The sequence below is a fragment of the Nelumbo lutea genome, chromosome 7, assembly GCF_056320005.1.
Source record: "Nelumbo lutea isolate HS-2025 chromosome 7, American lotus-T2T, whole genome shotgun sequence".
In the NCBI taxonomy this organism is placed as follows: domain Eukaryota; kingdom Viridiplantae; phylum Streptophyta; class Magnoliopsida; order Proteales; family Nelumbonaceae; genus Nelumbo; species Nelumbo lutea.
In genome coordinates this window covers 17282239-17307004 of record NC_142690.1, presented here as the reverse complement: position 1 = coordinate 17307004, position 24766 = coordinate 17282239, and the positions used below count along the sequence as shown (strand labels likewise).

Genomic DNA, 24766 nt, shown 5'->3' with positions numbered 1-24766 from the left:
GGGAAAAAGATGGATTCAGGGAAGTACTCACCGGAAAGTTTGAAGAACAAGCCAAAGAACCGTGAAGGCTATATAACCAGCCTTGACGCGAGCTGGAAAAGACTTGGACGCGAGCTGAAAGGTTGGACGCGAGCTCAGTAGACAAACCGCAGAAGTGACAAACCGACTGGGGTCCCCCACTATTTATAGCTACAGTAACCAAGAATCGACCGTGCAGATCGAAGACGATCCGATAGCCTACGTTCATACTGACCGCACGACCCTTAAGGTCGAGACGTGATTGGCACACGTCTTTCCGAAAAAAGCGAAACGTCAGCGCATGTCTTTTCGAAACCGACGTCGCTTCGACACGTGTCTTTCCGAAACTGACGCGCCGCACGTCTCCCTGACAGTCGCCCGCGCACGTACAACAGTGGCACGCCTTTTTGAAATGACCTGCCGTCACGTCCCAGCGGCGCGAATTGGTTTGAAATTTAAAACGCGCGCTGTCACCACCACCAACATTCTTAAGCACGTTTCCAGCCTTCTCGGAAACCGAAAGAACCCTAGCAAAAGCAACTCGCGCAGTGAAGATTCGAAGGGCGGGAAAAATCCACCTGCTACCTCGCGAAACTCCCCGCACCATGGCAAGACCCCCGACGCAAGGAGTGGGGGGCGATTGATGAAGGAAGATTTGGCTCGACCTCTCTATTACGTGACACGTGGTAGAAACAACAGCTCGGCAAAAGGGGCCAAGCCTAGGCGGGAACAAGGGGACACGAGCGGATTGAACTCCCTACTGGGGGCCCGAACTCACCCTTTGTAACAGCTCGGGATACACTTCGCCGAACTGACCCACTTTGTAACAGCTTGGGATACACTTCGCCGAACTGACCCACCTTGTAACAGTTCGGGATACACCTCGCCGAACTGACCTGCCCTATAGATACCTCCGAGCTCAAGACCTCGCCTCGTTCAGCACTTCGCATCACCTTCTGGGCACCAAAGCCAAACAAGTCGTACCATGCCTGACACTAAGGAAGTCCGTGCCCGAGGGCGCTGCGCCTGATTGACTTGGGATCTGACGTTTGGCGGCAGCACTCTAAACGGCCACCTGCCACCGCCACTAACACCGCCATCTCCAGTTAGAAAGACGGTTAGGCAATGACGGTTCTGTCTCAGCAGAAAGGACGACGACCGAATTGACAAGCACAAGGGTAATCATACCCGACCTGACAAGGGCCTCGGGGCGAGTGCACGAAGTGATTATAAGAGTCCCCTGCCCCCCGACAAACGAGGTATGCAAACTTTGCACTATCTGGTATTACCTTGCTTTTGAAGGATTCTAACTTGAGCTTCGGAGCCTCTACACCGGGTTCCCCTCGGAGCTTCCCCATCTCCTCCGTTTTAGGTTCCCTGCTACCCCGTTCAGAAGCAAGGCCGCGGACAACTAAGACCGGCCGAATCGCGCTCCATCAATAGTGTTAAAATCTGTTTGTCAACTTTGTCGTTCATCATTCATTGTTCATGGTATCATTCAATTAGTTCTTGTTTGTTATTTGAGATTTTAGGATTTTAGTCAGTCTTGTTAGTTTCTTTTTGGTGAAAAAGTCTTATTTTTTGATCTCCCTATTTTTAATATTAGTCTATTCTCTTTTTGTTCTTGTCTTCATATTTAATTTTGCTATAAACAGTAAGCGTTGATTTTACTATAAATGATATTTATGAGAATTACTATAAATACTAATCACAGAAATTATAATGGTAGTAATTACAGGAATTACTACAAATGGTACATCCAAAATGAGTTCAACAATGATACCAGAAAAAACTTATAACTAATCAACCAATATAATAAAATGGTTTCCAGATCCAATGACACGTTTTATTTGATTTTGTGAAAAAATTGAGTGAGCACTTCCTATTTCTCCCCTTCTCTATTAACCCTAATAGGATGTTCTCCCATATTTCACACCAGTGTTATTAACTTTTGAAAGGCACTGGAGGTGTATGTCTGGAGGGTCACCTCTATGTGAGGTGCTTAGAAAATGCATGGAGGTACACTGTATAGGCATAGAGATGCTTTTATATTTTTTTACCTTTCAAACTAGTTTTTTAATAAAGATGTTAAGTTAAAGTGGGGGAACCATTTTATTGTATTCCTTTATATATTAACATAATACTGGGGGTGAAAACCCTCCAAATTTGTTTATTGTAATATTTCAATAAAATTTTATAAATAGAAATGGGGTACCATAGTTCTGATTTGTTTTAATGTGTTACATTCATAGGAATATGAGATGACATACTTGTTTACAATTAATTTTGCACAATTTATGCTAATTGTTAATTCTAAAATTTTGATTTGCAACTTTGCAAGTGATATATTATTGATGGCTGATGATATGATGAATATATAATTAGAACTTGCAAATATGAGCTATTTTCTCATAAATTTTCCTATTTTTATGGAATATTTACTATATTTTTTATTTATCATATCTTTATTTTAGTTATTTATTAACTAAATAAATTCATCCCTCCATATTTTAAGATTTTTGATGATCAAAAGTTGATACTTTAGAGAACAATGGATCCTTCTGGTGGTGGTTTTACCAGAATATAGATTCTTATCTCGTTTCTAGTTGCAATAGGTTTCTATTGGCTTCATGAGATGATGCAAATATGGAAACAAAGAAATGGAGAACAAGTGGTCAGTTGGCAAGTTGCTAAATGCACTACTGACCAGTAAAGACAAGACTATTTAACCAGTCAAACCTTGGTTGACTTGGCTGGCATTTGGTGTTTGTATACTTATAATGCCTAAATATTCATCTCAATCCGACAACTGGGAGTTCCCCAACTAAGGCTTCAAATGACTGATTTTTGGGTTCTTTAGGTCATGGTCAAAGTCAAAGTCAACCGGTTGACCAGTGGATCCCATTGGCATTTGTAGTAATTTCCATAATTACTAATTATAGTTAATTTCCTAATTACTATTTATAGTGAAATCACGTTTTACTATTTTTAATAATTTCTGGTCCTTTATATGAAGTTAGTTTTAGTAGAATTAGAAAGTGATAAAAGTGTTGTAGTTTGAAAAGGAAGTTTCTATTTCTTTTGATGTCTGAATACAAGTAGGAGTCAGAATAAAAGTACAAGTGCAAATTTGTTGATTTTTGGTTTATAAAAGAGCGTTAGAAGTTCTTGTAGAGAGCATCATATACTATTCTATTCTATTGTTTTTCCTTATAAGGAGTGAATAAAGAGTTTTTTTTTTTTATATATATATTTCTACCATAACCAACAGCTATAGTAGAAGTTATTCTTGTTTCCCCTTCTATTTTATCTTCTTTATTTGCTTGCCAATACTTTTGCCTGAAGCTATTGTTGATTATTAGAAATTTCCTGCTTGATAAGGTGAGTCCGTAGATTTGAAACTTGTTATTGTAAATGGTATGAGAGAAGAGAAGATGAGAGAGATGGTTTATATTAGCACTAGAAATACCCAAGTTACAAAGTAGTCCTCACTCCTCAATGAAGAAGACATTGTATCAAAATCATTTATTATAACTATTCTTCCCAAAATACCCCCTTGTTCCCTTTCTTTATGATAGTATCGTTTGAACACACTAACACTCCCTCAAGCTAGTACCAGTTAGCATGCCTGAAATTAACATTGTCATCTTGGTGGTAATCAAAGTTCATAGTATTAGTATCAAGTATTGTATTAGTAAGGTTGGGTACGGATACAAATACATATATGCTTTGGGAAGACATGGAATGCTAAGATATATTAGGGAAATTCCTATAAATCCCACAAATACATTATTAACACCAAATATAAGGTTCAAATAATTATGAATAAGGTACAAATACATAATAAATGCACACTTTAATAGTTTATACAAAGAGAATTGTTAGTATCAGGAGTCTAGAACATGTAGATATCATACAACAACCTTACTAATAATACATCAAACAATGCTCAAGCTTTCAATTTACTGAAATAAATTATTTTAAAATCATGAATATCATTTAAGAAGTATAATTAAATTATTTTGTATTTTTTATTTTTCTTTTTTTTTTTGGAAAAATGCATGTCTAATAATGATCACAAAACTAACCACAAATCCCCATATTTTTGCAATTGGAATCGCAAAATACATATCAATTGAACATGAGTGATTTTCTACAAAAAAGAGAACATGGATGATTAAATAAAAAAATAAAATTAGAAAGGAAAAAGCTTCATCCTTGGAGACATGCAAAGGGAGGGAGTGATTAGTTGAGAGAGTAAGTAGAGAAGGATGTATATTTGGAGTTAGGGGTCATGGATGTCATGGATAGAAGAAATAAAGTACGGAAGGAAATGAACTGCAAAGATGGAGGCAATAACAGTTTCATGAATCAGATTTAACTAAAGGATAACAATACAAGGGAAGAGGGTGAAGTGAGATCAATAGGAACCCGGGAGGAAAACCTTGTGTAATGGCCTAATGATGCCAATACCGAGAGAATGATTGGAAGAGTTCACATCCAAAGAGAAAAATGAGGTGATAGGAGAGGTAACTCTAATGAAACCATAGAGAGTCTTCAGGCTAAATTGAACTCTTAAGTCTTCAGGCTAATAGATTAATGTAATGGGGAGTTCTGAAGAGCTCAAGAAGGCCATTACTTTAGGGAACCATGGAAGGCAGCTTTGTCGAGGCAGGGAGGTGGAGAAGAAAACTGAAGGTTGAAGCTAAGGATCTCTGGTTTGAGGAAGTTGGAGTCCAAGGCAAGCTGATTTTAAAGATAAGGGAAGGATGAAGAGCGACGGTTTTCATGACTGGGGCAGAAATAGTGGAATGGTTTAGGAAATTTGTGGAAGAAGCAGGATTAAAAAGCAAGCAAAGCATTAAGCAAGAGGTTGGAACAGAGGAAGGTTAGACTTATATAGTCGAAAGCAGGAAGAATACTGTTAGTGTTCGGTCTGCCTGTTAGACTGATAACAGTCAAGAAAGAGAGAGAGAAGGGAGAAGGAGAGAAAGAGAGAAAGGAGAAGAGAAGAAGAGAAACAAGGAGAAAAGATTCTGGTTCGAATGAGAGAAAAAGTTCACTCTCCCATTCGGCAAGATTTGTTTGATATTACTAAAATATTGTGGAAAAGTCACATGTGCCTCTACTTAAGTTAGGGACATTAGATCTAACATAAACTTACACATCAGCACCTAAACATAAGCACAAAGACAGAAATACCCTACATACTCGACACTAACACTCCCCCTCAAGCTGGAGAGTATATATCATATAATCCTAGCTTGTTACATATGTAGTCCACTCTACCCCGACTCAATCCTTTAGTAAACAAATCTGCCCACTGGTCCCCTGTGTTGACATATGCAGTGTCTATAACTCCACTCAGCACCTTCTCTCTAACCGAGTGATAGTCAACCTCTATGAGCTTGGTTCTCTCATGAAACACCGGATTAGAGGAAATATGAACTACAACCTGATTGTCACATTAGAGCTTCATCGGAGTATCAACAGTGTATCCCATCTCCTGTAGAAGGTTCCTTAGCCACACTAATTCACAAGTAGTATGTGCCATAGCCCTATATTCTGCCTCTACACTGCTTCTTGCCATAATTGTCTACTTCTTGCTTTTCCATGTCACCAGATTACCCCCAAGAAAAGTGCAATAGCCTGTGGTAGATCTTCTATCAGATACAAAACCGGCCCAATCGGCATCAGTACATCACCATGCAAGAAGACATTCTTGATATCAAGCTGATAGAGGGGCCAATCATACATCGCAACAAGAGAAATCACAACACTTATTGAACCAATCTTAGCAACCGAGGAGAAAGTCTCTGTGTAATCAATACCATAGGTTTGGGAATACTCTTTGGCAACCAATATAGCTTTCAGCCACTCTACACTACCATCAGGTAAGTACTTAACCGTATAAACCCACTTACAGCCAACAACCTGCTTACTAGGAGGAAAAGTGGTGAGTTCCCATGTATGATTATGAGCCAGAGCTGTGAGTTCTTCCATCGCACGACACTATCCTGGAGAGGTAAGAGCTTCCTAGACATCCTTAGGTATAACAACAAAGGATAACAAAGAGATAAGCTGGCGATGGGAAGTGGAAAGGTGAGTCAGTGAAACATAATTAGATGTCAGATGAAGGGTACAACTGTGCTTACCTTTCCGCAAGGCAATGGGAAGATCAAGATTAGATACTGGGGTCGGGGTTGGTGTGGTAATAGCTGCAAGATCTGTCGACGATGATGAAACTGGAGGAGGTGCCGGTACATTGTGGGTGATGTGTATACGCGTGATGGATCGGTGGTGGTTCAATAGGTGGTGGCACTAGAGGCAAAGACTTGGTCACTGCGAGAGCAAGAGAAACAGAGTCCACAACTGGAAGAGGAAGGGGAGGAGGTGATGAGGAGGAAGAAACATCGCCGGACCCCAAGAAGAATGGAGTAGACTCAAAGAAAGTAACATCAACACATACAAAGGAACGTCGAGAGCTAGGGTGATAACACTTATACCCTTTTTGAGTCTGGGAATAGCCAAGGAAGATGCACTTAATAGACCGTGCGTCTAACTTGTACATTCCTGCCCCAGATTATGAACAAAGCAAATACATCCATAAACTCGAGGAGAGAGAGGAAATAGAGACAAGGTAGGAAACAATGTGGTGAATGGGAAATGATCATCAAGGATAGACGTGGGCATCCGGTTAACCAAGAAGTAGGAAGTAAGCACTGCATCATTCCAAAACGATTTGAGAACATTCATGTGATGCATGAGGGACCGAGCTGTTTCCAAGAGGTGACGTTTCTTTCTCTCAGCCACCCCGTTTTGTTGTGGGGTGTAGGTACATGAAGTCTGATGGATAATGCCATGTTGGTCTAGGTAGTCTTGAAATGATGAAGAGAGATATTCACAGCCATTATCAAATCAAAAAATTTTAATGTGAACACCAAATTGGTTGCGAATATCAGCATAAAACTTTTGGAAAATGGTAAATAATTCACTTTTTTCTTTCATTAAATAGAGCCATGCCATCCTTGAATAATCATCAACAAAAATGACAATATTTATATCCATTGTATGACATCACTTTGTACGGACCCCAAACATCTGAATGAACCAAAGAAAAATGACTCAATACATGATTATCAACTCTAGGACTAAAGGGAACATGATGATGTTTCCCCAACTGACGACTCACAATCCAAAACAGAAAGATGACTCAATAAAGGAACCAAAGACTTCAAAACTTTCAGTGAAAGATGACCAAATCGACAATGCCACTGGAGATGAGAGAGGGACGATTTTTGAGCTGTTGACGTACTTCCACCACCATCAAGATAATACAATTCACCAGTTTCATGCCTTCCACCAATCTTCATCCCCGTCTTGAGATCATGAAAAACACACGAAGAGGGGTAAAAGGTAATGGAGCAATTAAGAGACTTGGTCAACTTACTAATAGACATAAGATTGAAAGGAAATTTAGGGACATACAAAATTGAGGATAAGGATATAGGGTTCAGGTCAACATTACCAACACCACAAATGGAGGATGTGGAACCATTAGCAAGGGTAACAAATTGTGATGTTGAGCAATGAGAGAAGGAAGAAAACACACCTGGAGTTCCAGTCATGTGATCGGAGGCTCCTAAATCAATAATCCAGGGATGGGGTGTGGATGCCAGGCAAGCCATACCTGAGTGTGTGAGAGTGGCCGTGTTTTGCTGATATGTGGCCCGTACTAACCTCTCGTACTCAGCACGGGGAGTACTCATCATCTCCTTCCCAGGAACATCAGTGGATGTAGGAGGTACCTGATCGGCTAAATGGCTCTCCTGTCTGAAGCTACTGTCACTGGTCACGGCATGATTGGCCCAAGTTGAAGGTGGACCATGCAAGTCATAGCAATAATTGATGGTATGTCCATCCATACCACATTGTGTACACCTCCTTGGACCCGAACTACATCCTCTGCCACGGGCTCCCCCTGAATCTTGACCTCCAGTACGACCACCACCACGGTTATATGTAGGTCTACTACCACCACTCCGGCCATATGCCGGTCCACTACTACCACTACGGCCAGACTGAGCTCCCCGAGCTCCACCTCTAACACCAGGACCTCTGGATACTGGTAGGGCTGATCTATCGGAAATATTAGATGACCCTCCAGAATATCTGAGCCCGCACTGGTTCATATTCAGATTTCAGCCCCACCAAAACCGAGTCGCATCAAGTTGTTCTCTCTGTTGTTGCTGAATTTTGACATCAGAAGTGAGGGGGTGATAAACATTTAATTCATTACGAATGTTTCTCATACTAGCATAGTACTCCTCAAGACAGATTACCCTGCTGTAGATTAAATTATTCCTGGTACAACTGATATACTCTGGTTGTGTTGTCTTGACCCAAATACAGCTTCTTAGCATGGTCCCACACTTCTTTGGCAGTATCAAGGAACATGAAATTTACACTAATCTTGGGTTCCATACTATTCCATAACCATGTGATGATCTGTGCATCTGCCTGCTCCCAATCATCATACTCAGGAGAATCGGTGAAAGGTTTTTCATCCCTTATGTGCTTCACCTTCTTCTTTGCCTTAAGAAAGACTTCTACAGATTTGGCCTAAGGTACATAATTCTCTCCATTTAGCTTAATGGAGGTCATTTGAACATTCAGGTAGTCAGTAGGGACCATCACACTAGTCTTGCTATCACTATTGTCTCCCATTGCTGAATTTGGCAAACTGCACACTAGATCACAGTACACCTTGATTTCAACACTTACTACTGCTGCAAATTGTACTCTTTACACCACAGACCCAACTCCATGACTGCCTGAAACTTCCCAACACTGTTTGAGGAACCCCCCCCCCCCCCCTTCGAATCACACTACAATCTTAAATCCCACCATACAGTCTGAAATAGATTTCTCATTTGATTCACACAAAAAAAGAGCATAAAACCTCTTACCTGATCACCGAAAATCAAACCACACAAGACACCCACTGCACCACACGAATCAGCCCTCTTCTCTTCATCGATTAGGGGAGGGCTTCTTAGAAACTGCAGCAACCGACCACAAACACCACAACTGGAGGCATAGAAACCTCAAAGGGAAGAGGGCGATCACTCCTTTTCAGCCCTGTCCCTTATCTCTAGCTAGTGGTGAAGAAAATAGGAGAAAACCCTAGGCTGGGTGTGCAGATAACAGAATTCTGGGCAGATCCGATTTGCTCAGTTTAGCTCTGATACCATGTTAGTGTTCGGTCTGCCTGTTAGATTGATAACAGTCAAGGAAGAGAGAGAGAAGGGAGAAGGAGAGAAAGAGAGAAAGGAGAAGAGCAAAAGAGAAACAAGGAGAAAAGATTCTGGTTTGAATGAGAGAAAAAGTTCACTCTCCCATTCGACTAGATGTATTTTATGTTACTAAATAATGTGGAAAAGTCACTTATGCCCCTACTTAAGTTAGGGGCATAAAATAGCATTGAATTATTAGAAAATTTGAAATATAAATGAAAAATATAAATATGAGATAAATTATTACACAAGTAAATTTATTAAAGACATACATGCTCAAACACACACCGTTTTCGCTCGCATCCAGATGCATTGCATGTTAAACTAAGAATTTAGATAGCAATTCTTTTTGTAGATTTGGAGCTTAAGCCCCAAATGCTGTCCACCAATCAGCTGAAAAATATAAATATTAACTAAATTATCAAATTGACTAAATAGAAATAGCAATTATTAAAATAACTAAACACAAATATTAATTGACTATATATGAATATTTACTTGATGCTTTTATCTTTCTCTACCAAATAGCCATGTTATTACCAAAAATCCCTTCTGCATTCTTATACCTTGATAATTCATCAATGATTGTATTCAGCTTGTTCTTATCACTTTCAAACATCTGGACCCATCTCCTATCTATAATCTCACAAATTTATGAGATCTTTTCCCTTTTATCATCAAATGCCTTCTGAATTGCTTCCTTTGCTCTATCAACAGCCTCATAGATGTAACCCATAGCCAGCTTGTTTTCACGATCTACCAAGCGTAAGACACGAACAAGAGGGCTTGTTTTCACGATCTACCAACCCTTCTACCCTTCGCTTCCTTTGCCTACTTGCTATCATTCCACTCAATAGAATTGAACATCACCCTCAAGTTCCTTTTTTGCTTAAAAATGCTTTGTAATGTAAGATAGGAAGTAGCAAAGCGGGTTTTGGCCAGCCTAATCAATTCCCTTTGAATTGTAAACATTCTCATTAAGTTCAATGGGCCCGGATGGTTGTATATGTATCCCGTTAGTGCTATAGCCCTCTCAATAGTCCTCTTGACAATAGGTAACTTGCCAATGTCTTCCAGAATGAGATCCATACAATGGGCAGCACACGGTGTCCAAGTCAGATGAGGATACTTAGCCATCAAATATTTTCCTAATAACACAAAAATAATAATTTGAGAAACAAGACAATAAAAACTAAGTTGTAATGAAAACAAACAAGTTAGAAAATTTACCTGCCAAAACATAGTTTGAAGCATTATCGGTAATCACTTGAGTGACATTCTTTTCACCAATCCTCTCAATCATCTTCTCAAGTAAATTGAACAACTTCTCAGTTGGTTTTATATCACCCGATGTATCTATGCTTTCTATGAACATCGTCCCAGCATGGTTATGGACCAAAAAATTGATTAGGTTTCTATCTTTTCTGTCGGTCCATCCATCAGACATTAGAGAACACCCCCAAATTTCCTATGTCTCCTTATGATGCTTTAATAATGTCTTCGTGTAATCAACCTCCTTTTTCAAGAAAGGAACCCTCACTTCATAATAGCTTGGGATCTTTAATCCAAGCCCAAATTGCCCAATTGCTTCCACCATAGCTTCAAAGCTTTTCAAGCGAATGGTATTTAAGGGAATACCCGCTTGATATAACCACCTAACAATACATATACAAACTTGTTCCCTCCCCTCTTTATTATATGTTTCACTGGTGGTGGTTTGTTTAATTCTTTTTTATTCCCTTCTCATCTCTACAACTTGTTTTGGACTAGGTGTTGCCAAAAACTTATCCATAGGCCCTTTTTGTCTTTTAATGGGTGGCTTGGAACTTGATCCAGCGAATGTAAAAAGCCTAGGACATGAATTAGAACTACCACCAACACCATGAACTTGTACATCATCATCTTCTTCAATTTCAATCATATTCTCATGATCATCTAAATCAGGGATCCTATTCTTTTCTTCCATCATCATGTTCTCTTTTACCGTTCTTTTCTTTTGCATATATGCCAAAATTTCTTCCCTAACTTCTTTAGGGCACTTGGTACATCTTTTAAAATTCCTCCTACCATCAACAATGTGCTCTTTTTCCCTATAGATTTCTCCATTAGTAACTTTTCTACAGAATTTGCAAGTGACTAAGTTTGTATTATTAGGGTCTTGTAGAGAGCAATACTTCCATGCTGGATCTCTCCTACTAATTTTATGAGAAGTATTGCCTTCGTCCATATCTAGTTGTACAAAAAAAAAAGAGGAAAACAAAATTAATATTTAATAATCAATCAAAATAAAAATATAGAATGAAACAAAAACAAATCAACAAACATAGCTAACCAAGGAAATAAAAATCAGTAATGCCTAATGCTTGATTTCTTTCTTTCATTTTTATTGAAGGTTCAATACTTCAATCTGTATTCTGTAACCAAAAGTTTGGAAAATGATATGCAACAAAAGTACAAAACTGAACTGAACTGAAACAGAAGTTCAGACATATTTGAAAGTTCATTCGAAGGTACTCCATAGTCCATCCACTTCTGGAACAGAGACGGGAGCCCTGTTTTCGTGTAAAAGAGAATGGAAAAAAAGAGAAGAAGAGAAAGAGGAAGAAGAAGAAGAAGAAAGTGTGGGAAGAAAGAAATAAAGAAAAAATTTTGAAAAAAAAAAAGAATCTGAACCCTCGTTGCCATATAAAAGAAGTTGATTGTTTGTCTAACTTGCTTTGCCTCCTTGATAAGGTGTGGTTGGATCCCTCGTTTCCATATAAAAGAATCTGGACCCCTAACCCCAAAGGGTTCTTTTCTTATGGTTCCTTTTTAAAGTCACTTTGCAACACCTCTCAACAGGCCTTCCGTGCTAAAGAAGTCTGGTTTAGGCTGGTCCCCCCTAAGGTAATGGCTTTTTGATGGAAAGTGTGCCTTGGGAAAGTTAACACCTTGGATAACTTACAAAAGAGAAGACCCTGTCTCTGTATCTCTCCAAACTGGTGCACTCTTTGCAGATCTCACAGTGAGGACTGTTATCATTTATTTCTTTCTTGTGATGTCACTGCAGACCTTTGGGTTTGGCTTTTCTTCTTATTTGGGTGCAGGTGGGAGATGCCATCAAAAATAAACTTGCTGTTCAACCCGTCTACCTTCTCTTGGCCCCAGAAAAGAGGAAGAAGTATGTGGAGGTGTGCAAGAGCAGGTTTGATTTGGACAGTTTGGGAAGAAAGGAATAATAGAATATTCCACGAGAAGGAAAGGAGCAACCAGGCCTTGAAGGATTGCATCATGAATAGAGGAATACACTGGTTAAAGTCTATGGAACTGTTTCATCCTTTCTTCTTTAATGATTTATGGAGGAATTGGACAGCAGTAGCAAGCTGCTCATCCCTAACGGGTAGGGTTTTCACAAACTGGGCCCCCCTCCACAAGGTTTTTGAAACTGAACTTTGATGAGAGCATCCAGGGCAACCTAGGGCCCTCTGGTTTGGGAGGAGTTCTGAGAAATGAGAATGGAGAGGTCATTCTTCTCTACTCTGGCCCTTTGGGAGTTGGGAATTCTGTTAGAGCAGAATTGTTAGTTGCCATACAAGGAGCTCTTCTTGCAAAAGATTTGGGAGTGGAGCTGTTGCTGATTGAAGGGGATTCTAAGATAGTACTGGTTTGGCTAAATAGTTCAGAGGTCGCTTTGATCTACAAGAATGAGCTCAAAAGATATAAATGGCTGACAAGAAACATGACTGTTATAATACAGTGGGTGGGGAGATCAGCGAATGCCCTTGTGGATACTTTGGTAAAATAAGGGGCAGTTAGGGATACCCTGTTTTGGGCTAAATTGTAATCTTATAGTAGCAAGCATGTGTTTTTTGCTTTAGGTTTTTTAGTTCATTTTTGTGGGTTCTATGTCTTGGAGAGGCGGCAACTCACGCCTCCCCAAGGGTCTGTGATCTCCTCTTGATTTTAATGAAATGTGATTCATTATTTATCAAAAATAAAATAAAATAAAATTATTTATCAAAAAATAAAATAAAATAACCTCCTCATTATTTTTATGTTTTTTTTTTCTCTTTCGTCTTGCAGGTTTGGAGTGAAGAAATAATTGCAAATTTTCTTTGGACAAACAATATAATGATTAAGTTCTGAAAAAAAAATGGAGATTCCACCAACTGGTGCATTGTATCTATGCATATCCACCAATACATTGCTATATGGTTGATATAGTATCGACATGGGTGGAATTTCTACAAGTGTGCTCAATCCACCCATGCCATGTGCCCACCCCTTTGGATACGGATATGATACACCCTGTATTAAGCGTATTGTGTCAATATTTTGAATCTTAGGCATGTTTGGTTGCAGTACAATTTTATTTGCACTAGTACAAATGCATGCGAGTGCAAATGAAAAAGAATGCAAATTCTGGTTTAATTTTGTTTTGGGTTTTGCTTTATTCTACTTCAGGTCTTATTTTACTTCATTTGTACTGTAGTCAAACAAAATAATTTAAATTTTGGAATAAAAATAAATCATAATTTGCACCTAAATCATATGCACTACCATGGTTTAGCGTCAGTATAAATAAATTAGAATTGCAACCAAACACAACCTTAGTAGTAATTCTAAGTATAGTGGAAACCAGCTTTAACACCACATAAATAGGGATCCATTATGCTTGAAAACTCTTACGATAGCATAGTATTCATAGTGGCTCATGACTCAACCAAGACAACCAACATGGTACACATGGCAGCTCACTACTCCTACCCTTGACACTATAAATTATCAAGTTCACCTTTCTACAGATTCACCAACAATGACAAATGTTTTCTTTCGTTCTTTTATTGTCTCCTTTCCTCTTTTTTCTCATATTACTTACAACTGATAGTATTAGAGCCTATGATCACATATCAAGTTGAAATTATGGAAAGGTTTACCTAGAGCAGAGTGAGAGTCATTATTAGAAAGGGGTACTTGGAGTAAAGTGATTACTTTCATGGAAAGGGCTACCTGGAACAGAGTGAAAGCCGCTAGAGGGAAAGGGTTACTTGCTACTCGAGTGAGAGCCATTGTGGAAGGGGATACTTATTGCTAGAATGAGAGCAATTGCGAAAAGGGCTACCTGTTACTGGAGTGAGAAGCACTAAGGAAAGGGCTAGCAGCTGCTAGAGTGAGAGCTTCCTAGAGTAAGAGTCATAGAAATGGTTGTTAAAGTGTGCTGGTATGTTACTGCCTAAAGTTTAAGGTGCTTGGGCTGACACATGCCAATAGTCTTAATGCTTTTGGTGTATTTGTTATGCATGTAGGCCCCTTTCGTTTACCACTAAGTTGGGGTGGGAAAGTTGGTCAACTTTCCCATGTTCTTTTGCAAATACGTGTGGGGCCCACGAAAAATAAAGATTCCCATGGGTAAGTTAAAGGCTATTTAGTTGGGAAAATCTTACCCACCTCAGAGGTGGGTAAGTTTACTTTCCCATCGCAGAGGATTTTTTTTCAATCAAAAGTACCCTTGTGTTAACAAGCTTTTAGGGCAAATATTAGCTTCTTTCACAAACCTCCTGTTCAGGAAGAACATCCATCGCTTTTAAGGCAAATACTAACAAGCTTTTAGGGCAAATAAAGGCCTCCTAAACACATATATTATCTTTTTTTTTTCTTTTTTTGTTTTAACATAGCAAGTTCTACTTAATGATTTGACAGGATGAACCTATAGTTTGTTTTTAATTGAGATCTTTCTATGATTAGTGGTATTAAGAAAACCTCCAAAAAGGGTAATGTTGGCAATAGTGATTGGTTTGTGATTGATTGGGTTCCTTTTGATATGGCATGGACCTATTACACAGGGTTATAAAACAAAACCTCCAAAAAAAATTCATTTAGGCCAAAAGGGTAATGTTGGCAATAGTGTAATATATGGGCCTCTTACCCAGGAAAGTTGGTGAGACAAAAGAACATGGGTAAGTTGGAGTGCCTCATTTACCTAGGTAAATTTCAACAAAAAGAACATGGGTAAATAAACTTACTTGGGTAAATTTTACCTAGGAAACACTTACCTGGGTAAGTGAATTTACCCAGGTAAGTAAGATAGTGGTAAACGAATGAGGCCCTAGTAATAAACTTTAATGGGCAAGGGGAATGGTTCTTGGGTTTGAGAACACTAGATTTGGTTGAAAATCCTTGGTGATGCATGTTTCTAAGTCATTTGAGTGCTTCTGGCATCAACATTTATCGTGGTTCGTACAATCTTAGTTACATACTTGCAGTACTATTGCATTTGGTCAAGGGGGAGGGTTTGCCTTGTTTAAGGGTAGTTTATTTTTAGTCATTGCATTATTTAATATTCTGAAGTCTCTAGTGGAGTGCTCCTCACATTATCATATTCATTGTTTGATCTTTGTTAAGTTGTCAGTATACTTCAATGACTGGGAATGTCAGGGAGGATGACTTGATGATTGATCATGTCTTGGGTAAGTGATATGGGCCTCTATGAGTGTTGTGTTGTCTTTCTTAAGAGTTCTGAGCCACTATGAATACCATTTAATTAGTTAAGAAATTTTCTTGCCATGGGTAAGAGTGAAGTGTTGGTGTTGGTGCAATCTGGTTGATTGGATCCTTGGCGTGGTGTAAGAGCTAGTTTTTCCCATGCTAGAATCTTCAAGTTGCCTTGTTAAAGAGATATTCTGGAGTATTGCACCAAGATTATATTGCTTCCTTTTAGGCAAGCTATCTAGTGATAGCTTCAGGGGGATTATTGGAATATTCAGTTTGTAAGCTGTATAAGGATGGAATTATTTAGGAAAAACTATATTTAGAGACTTAAGTGTAATATCAGCCCCATTTGTCGGTTTTCTTATAAAGAGCTGTCATTAGAGAGAGAAAATTAGTGTGTGGTATTGACATATTGTTAGAACAATGATCTCTATTTTTCTCTCTTCTTTCTTGTTTTTCATTATTGACGACAAGATTTACGGGAAAAGTGTTTTTGTAATAACTAAGCATAAAATGATAAAAGATTAAAATTGAGTAGAAAAACTATCAACCCATGGAGATTGTGAATCTGAAGGGAACTGATTGAAGAAGGGTGCATTTTTTGGTAGTAAATAGAAAATTTATTAAAAAGGAAAAAGAATAAACATACAATCTTTGGTAACGAGGCATGACTTTTTATTGAAAACAAACATTGCTACTCTGTTTTCTCTTCAGCACATCAATTCCACAAAAAACCAAGGAAAACAAGGCATTAAACAAATAAAACACATTCCTGCCCCTTCCCCTACCAATTTTGTAGTCCCAACAGCTAAAATCACACACTCCAACATATAGAAAAAATCATCCGCATCAAAGACCTAAGACTCCTTTGATAATGTATCCAACCCAGTCATCTTAGCGTGCATACCTTACGTTCAAACATACTGCACCCTTTGACCTTCCAATCTCCCCCTAATCCCTCAAATACTTCCATCTCTATTCCCTCTACTATGATATAATAACATTCACTATGGTTTCAAGGAAAAGCCATTTGAACCTTCTCTTCTAATTCCATGAATCCTTTCCTGGCTTTATCATCTTTACTTAAGAAGAACAGCTCCAATTTCTTACCCACTTTTTTGCCCACTTGAACCATATCATCAATTAAAACAAAAAATTCTTCTGATTTCACCTCAATATCCTTCAAAACCATACCATCTATATCTTCTAAAGAATCTTGAACTGAACCATTTGAAAGAAGGGTGCTTTGTATAGGTGTAGAAGGTAGTTATCTCACTTCAATGATTTGGAAAGGTCTTATTTAATGGTGGAGCCTGAGTCTTTTGCAGATAGACTAGTTTTGCTTCACTGATGTCTGGTTGGGCAATTCTTACAGGCGAATCTAGAGTCTGGAATTGTGGGAAGTTGGGTCTCTGCCTGTTGGAGTCATTCATCAGGTCCCATGGTGAGAGAGTTTGATGTAGGGCTCTTCATTGTCATGTAATCCTTTTGGAAAGTCCTTATAGATTCATTCTACTCCTTTGAAGATGAGATTTTTGGGGAACTTTGAATTTTTGCTAAATCAGCCAACCAGTTGGTCAAATTTTTTGGTATGCCATTGGCCATTGCTTGAATGATGCATCTTTCATTGCTATTGGGGAGATTAAATGGTCTCATTTGATATTGATCCCAAACCATTAACGAGGAGATGATTGAGTCTTTCGAACTATTGGTCAAAGGGAGCGATTTTTATAGGATACAGTATACAGACTTGCTAGATTTGGAAGCCAACTGATATCTACACCCTTGTGGTAAACATGTAGAGCTTACAAGTTGGTTCACTTGAAACCTAATCTTTTCTCAATATTTGGTTGTTTTTATTTTCCCTGTTTTATACAAATTTAACTTTTATGCGGTAATCTTAGTTGGGAATGCTGCATTATTTCTCTCTGTCTCTCTCTCTGTATATGCGTGTCTGCATGCTTGCTTGCATACATGTTTTGTGTTCTGTGAAACATACATTAACCTTATTCTTTGCAGGGAAATGGCACTTGAAGGTCTTTTTCCCATGAAGGATCAACATGAAAACATAAGCAAGAATTTTGACCTTAAGTACCCTAAGCTTAAAGACATGCTAGCTTATATTTGCAAGCAGAAGCCTGAATTGTTACAGTCCAGTGAAATGAGGGAAGAAAAACTTCTTTTTCCATCAAAGGTGTATGTCTCTATGATCAAGTTTTTGTTGATGTGTTTTGGGGCAAGCTTGGAGCAAGATAATTCTACAAGTGGAACATCTGAATGGCAGTTTTCAGTAGAATTGCTGTGTTCAGTGCTAGAACACGCTATGGCATATGAAGGCTCTGCTGAGCTGCATGCTACTGCCTCCAAGGGATTGATTGATATTGGATCTTATGTGCCAAAGGTTAACTTGCTACTTATTTTGTATTTCTTTAATTTTTTAAAACTTTGTTCTTCATGTTGTATTTATTTTTTGCTCCTTTGCTCCTTGGTGCCTCTTCTGCAGGTGATGGCTTCTCGTTATGCAGTGAAAATTTTTTGGTTGAAACAACTTCTGAGTCACTTGGACTCTGATACACGTGAATCTGCAGCCCGTCTACTTGGAATAGCTTGCTCTGCTCTTTCCACATCTGCAGCATCTGATATTATTTCTGAACTTCTTTCTTCTATTGGTGGAAATAAGCTGAGGTTAGAAATGGGGTTCTGTTTCTGCATACTTTTGGTAGTTTCCACTAGATTACATACACATTTATACAAACTATGCTTCTAATTTTTGGTTTTAACTTAAAAAAATTTCCAGGTTTGAAAGTTATCATGGCGCATTATGTGCAGTAGGATATGTTACTGCAGAATGCATGTCAAGAACGCCTAGTGTAAGTAATCCTACTTATCTTCTTTTCTTGTTTTACTGTTTCTCTGCAGAGTGTCTTTTGTACTGTGTTAACTCATATAAGATATTTGGCAGGGTTTTGTCTTAATGCTGCCATAAATTTTTGGCTCTTGCCTATGGCCTCATGTCTTGGCACACATAATAATTTGGTTTTCCCTGTACATTACAACTTTTTTTTTCAGTAATAGAAAATAGAAATAAAAGAAAATTTTATTAGAGAAGTGAAAAGTACAGTGGACTGTTTTAGTTACACTCCAGCATTACAATGAGGAATATAATAAAAAGGTTTACATCACAGGATTAGTCATCCATCACAAATATTAAGGATATTCCTAAACGTTTATTCAGAGGCATCTTTTCCAATGTCCTCAAATTCCAGATATGACACCAATCCGTCAAGAACAAGAGAACAAAGCCAATACATAGTCTTCTATTGTATTTCTTTTTCCCTTCAAGAATGCTCCTAATCTTTTCTTCCAAATACTCCAACTTGCATCAAATTGAGTGGTATGCAAATCTTTTTTTTTTCTTTCAGAAAACAATAGCTAGAACAAATTCATCTCTCGAGGCTGAACAGCTTTGTATATTGGCTTCCAAAATGAGGCAAGGAAGAATGCTCAAATTGTAATAATCAACTCTACAATGAATGAAAAGGTGATGAGTATCTTCTTCTTTCTTGTTACACATAACAATTAAAGCGGCGAGGGGTAGGCTGGTGGTTTAGACTTTGATAGATGGTGATGTTGGGAAGAGAGATTTAAGTCTAACTGGCATGTGGGAGAAGCCGAAGGGACATGAAATTTAAGTCTCTCTAGCCCCCCATGATATCTTTTTTCTCTTAATTCTAAACTGAGTACAATTCCCGGGATGCCCTTAATGGGGTGGCCAGCATTAAAGAAATGAAAAAACAAAGCAAAAGAGGCCCATAACTGAAAGAACATAAACTTAAAACATAACTTAAAAGAAATAAAGACACTAAGGCCCATCCAGCCCATTCTCACTACACTCCCCCTCAGGTTGAGCATAGATGTCTATCAATCCTAGCTTGCTTACATAACGTTGAAAGGAAGGCACACCTCTCTTGAAGCCACTCTCGCCCGTATAAAGTGCTTGTCTACCTCAATGTGTTTAGTTCTATCATGCTGAACCGGGTTGTGAGCAATGTCAATAGCATCCTGGTTATAATAATGTGACATAAGTGGCTTGTCACATGAGACACCCATCCATCACATGAGACCCTTCATAAATGCCTGGTTATAATAATATATCATAAGTGGCTTGTCACATGAGACACCCATGCGTCACATGACACCCTTCATAAATGAGGATTATGACAGGGAAACCCCTTATTCCCTTTCCTTTTCACCTTAGTAGCAGATGTTCTAAGCAAGATGATAATTAAAGTTGATCAAGATAGGTTTCTTTCCAGCCAAAGATTTCTTTCCAGCTAAACGAGGATTAAGATAGGGAGATCCCTTATTATCCCCTTTCCTTTTTACCCTAGTAGCAGATGCCCTAAGCAAGATGATAGTTAAAGCTGATCAAGATAGGTTACTTAGAGGTTGGAGAGTAGGCAGAAATGAGGTGACAGTCACTCATTTGCAGTTTGTAGGTGATATATTTTTTCTATGTGAAGGAGGTAATCAAAATTATTTAGTGAATTTAAAGGAACTCACAACAACTTTTGAGTCCATATTCAATCTGAGGGTGAATCTGGGAGAGAGTTGTGTAGTAGGGATAAATATGGAGAAGGAAAAATTAAGAAGTTTGGCAAAGATTCTGGGGTGTAAGGTGAGGAACTAGCCCTTGGATTATCTTGGTCTTCTGTTAGGGGAAACCCAAGGTCAAAGGATTTTTGGAAACTTTAGTAGAGAGATTTACTAAAAGACTAGCATTATGAAAAAGGAATTACATTTAACTGGGGGAAAGGATAACTTTGACCAGGGCAACTTTAGCTAACCTATCCATCTATTACCTCTCTACTTTCAGAATACCAGCTAGAGTAGCGAGTTAGCTAGAGAAGATCATGAGAGATTTCCTTTGGGAACCAAGGGATGAAAAGAGAGACCATTTGGTGTAGTGGGAGCAAGTTAGCAAATCCGAAGAGTAAGATGGACTTGGAATAGGAAACCTAAGGTAATTGCAAGCATTCACAGGACAACAAATAGTGGATGGGAATATGAGATGCAAAATCAACCTCTTCCTCAAAGGTACTTTCTCCTTGGAAATTAATACAGGTAGTATACCCAACTTCCATTAACTTCATTAGACTTGTGGGATGTGGGACCCAAGTTTTGTTTTGGGAAGACCTTTGGTTGGCTGAAACCCCTCTTTAATTTGCTTTCCCAAGCCTATTCTCATCGTCTAACTATAAACTCTATTCTGGTTAATGGTGTAGTGGTAGACCCCTCTTCAAGGGGATCCCCTTTCTCCTTTCTTGTTCACCTTAATTGCTGAAGTCCTGGACAGATTAATAACAAGGGCAAATTCTAGAAACTTGGTGAGGGGTTGGAGGGTGTGGGTAGATAAGGGGTACCAATCACCCATCTATGGGTTGTTGATGATACCATATTGTTTTGTAAGGGTTAGGAGATTAGCTAGGTAAGGGACTTGAAATTGGTGATTCAACTCTTTGAAAAAATGTCAAATCTAAGAGTTAATTTTGGCAAAAGTTGTGTGGTTGGGATTAATATGGATGAGAGGGAGGTGGTAGAAAGGGCGTTAATTTTGGGATGTGTGATCTTTGACTGGCCTCTGAGCTACTTGGGATTACCACTAGGGGAGATAATTTGATAAATAACAACTTTTGGAACCCATTGGGTAGATTCACTAAGAGGTTAGCTTCATGGAAGAAAAATTATGTCTTTGGGGGGTCGGATCACATTGATTAAGTCTACCTTAACTAAATTGCCTATGTATTTCCTATATGTTTTTAGGGTCCTAGAAGGAGTAGGTAGAGGATTGGAAAAGTTGATGAGAGACCTTTTATGGGAACTAGGGGATGAAAAAGAGATCATAGAGTTGGATGGAAGTGGTCACTAAAGGTAGGAATGTGGGTGGGGTAGGTATAGGGAGTATTGAAAAGAGGAATGAGGCTAAGGTGATTGTAAGTATTCGTGGGAAAATGGCTGATGGGTGGGACACTGGAGTTTTAGTTAGGGCTATATGAGCTTCTCCATGAAAATCTATTCATGCTATTCTTCCTTCCTTCTTCCCTTTTATCATGTATGATCTTTGCTTTGGTAACTGGGTGAAACTTTGGGAGCATAAGTGGGTGGGGGATGTGTGCTTGAAAGAACAATTCCCCCCCCCCCCCCCTCCATTGTATTCCCTTTACTTATTTAAAGATGAGCCAGTGGTTACTTTTTTGGTTACCTTAGACTTAGGTTCTAGATTCGATTGGGACTTAAGAAGGGGTATTAGGCATTCTGAAATCCATAATGTTTCAGGTCTAATTCAGTTCTTGGGAGGGGTCATTTTGGAACTGGGGAGGAGGGATAGTAGGATATGGACCTTGACTTCCTTTGGTATGTTTTCATGTGCTGCTCTTTGCAAAGCCTAGTGGGACCTTCTGATACCTTGGGGCTAACCTTCCAGTATTGGAAATTTGGGGTAAAACAAAAAGCCTTCTTGGGAAGGTGTAACACTTGTCACTTACTTCAAAGAAAAAGATCCAACTTGTGCTTATCTCCCAACTGGTGTATCCTTTGTAAAGGCTAATGGTGAAAGGTTCACTTATTAATTGTTGGAAGGGTTTAGAATCCATCATATGGATGGCCGAACCATGCAAGATGGTTGGGCGAAATTTCAAAATTTTTCTAACCCTTTCAGGAACCGATTTCCCAGTGAATTTGAAAACTAAATTTTCAGGATCGATCTTGCATTGAACCGGACCAGATTTGAAACCAAATTGAAGGGAGATCATACCTGATATGGAGACCAAAAATCATAGCTCCCAAGGTGGAAGTTCACTCCCAATATTAGTCCCAAAATCAGCCTCCAGTGAAGATGGCATAGTGTAGATGGAGTCAGTTCAGCAACACTGTTTTTAGCAAAACTGCTATCCAACTTGCTTGGATCGAATTGGGTGAGTGAACCTGATGTTGTTCAATGTTATTCTTGCAAAATCTAGAAAAAAAACTGATAAAAATCAGTTCTTGAAAAGCCTAGGTTGTGATTAGGGTTTCTTGAGAGACAAGAGAGAAGAAGAGAGATCAAGAATGTGCAAAATTCAAGACTAGTTCACCCTTTTCTCTCTTTATCTTTTTATGGAGTAAGACTCATAATCTAATTAGGAGATGATTCAAATCTGATTTGGATAAGAACCGTTCTTCTTGATAAACATTATCCTCTTGAGAGGATAGATGCCCCATACCTAGATCCAAACCTAGTTAATTGCCATGTGACAACTTAACTAATCATATTAGTAATGGGCGTTAGGCCCATTTCCCTTAAAGGCTAATGTCCCTAAGTGTTGCATGGCCACTTTGGGCCTGGTATTGTATGGCATGGAACCCCACAAAGGTCTCACACAAGTCCACAAGGGTTCAGCCCCACCTTCGAAAGAGATTGGGCCGAATTCACTGCTTGGGGCAGTGAACCCTTGAGCTAATCAGCATGGGCTTGGTCTGGGCCCAACATTTATGCCTAAATGATCCTTGGATTCAACTACCCTATGAAGACCTAAGGATAATGGACTTATGTGAGATAAAGTCCAATCAGGTAATCAGCCCCATGGTTTCAAATGTCGTGACATTTCGCTAATGTCGCCCGACATATGTTGATGTCGAGGCTCACTGACATGAAAATGGATGGTAATATAAAAATTACATTATTTCGGTCAACATTTTCTATAACCAAATAGGTCCAAATAACAAAAAAAAAAGACAGTATTTCCTATTATGTCGACAGGATGTCAACTAATGTACATTAATAATATAATATATTAGTATATAATATTAATATAATACAGTATATTAATATAAATTATTCCATTAATAATTTCTATTTAATATTTCAAATAAAATATTTATAAAAAGAATTAACAAAAAATAAAAACAAAAGAATAAATTAATTACTTTATAATATAAAACATAAAATATTTTTCAAGTAATAAAATATTAACTAGTTAGTATTTTTAAAATATTTATTAAAATCAGAAAATGTTTATTAACTTTTATAATAAATCATATTCTAAAATTAATATAAAAAATCAGAATAAATTTATTAAACTTTATACTAAAATCATAATTTATTATAAATTTAGTATTAAAAATCACAAAAAATTCATTAAGTTTTATAAGAAATCTGAATTTATCATAATCTTAATACTACAAAAAGGAGAAGCAGTTTATTAAATTTATAATAAAACATAATGTATTATAACTTTAATATTTAAAAAATCAGAATAAATGTATTTCTATTTACTAGTGTGAAATAAATATATTATAATTTAAAATAAATCAGAATTAAAAGAAGAAAAGAAAATATCGGATAACCTTGTAAAAACATCAAAATGCATAATAAATCAATAAATCGTCATTTACTAATTTGTTATTGATCTTAGTTTCTTAGCTTTATACAATGTTTAGGAATGAGATACTAGTCTAGAAATATGTATTAGTGCTTCTTTTATCATTTTACAAAATATCATTGCATATTTCTACATATTTCATAATATTTCTACAATGTCTCTAATATTTACAATATTTCCCCTCGACATTTCCGACATATGTCCTATATTTTGGTAAGCGACATCGACATTTTAAACCTTGATCAGCCCTGTAATGGTCTCTTACACTTAACCACTCGACCCATTATGATGAAAACACTGGCCGACAATGAAGGACCTGTCCCCTGGTTGCAAGGTGTAGTGTCACACTTTCTTCTCGGATGAATCCCATGATTAAAACCCTTTGCAAACCTTTTTCATAAAATAGTAATATGTAACATATAAACATATTTTGCAAATTCAGATTTCAAACATAGGTGAAATCCACTGCTGGCAGGTTAGGTTTCCATCAGAGAAAGTGTAAACCCTGATATTCACTTTGTTCGACAAAGGGACCAATCCTACCACTATGATCACCCACTCAGG

The 24766-nt window shown here is 38.1% G+C and overlaps 1 protein-coding gene across 3 annotated transcripts in view; it reads left to right on the top strand.

Moving 5' to 3' along the window:
• The window catches only part of LOC148845385 (ARM repeat superfamily protein), a 125346-nt gene that overhangs the window by 49971 nt on the left and 50609 nt on the right, over nucleotides 1–24766 (top strand). For all 3 annotated transcript variants that reach the window (XM_088955617.1, XM_088955616.1, XM_088955618.1), the window contains exons 15-17: nucleotides 17802–18183; nucleotides 18286–18467; nucleotides 18580–18652. In XM_088955617.1, coding sequence (XP_088811743.1) covers nucleotides 17802–18183; nucleotides 18286–18467; nucleotides 18580–18652 — 637 coding nt within the window. The remainder of the gene's footprint in view (nucleotides 1–17801; nucleotides 18184–18285; nucleotides 18468–18579; nucleotides 18653–24766) is intronic.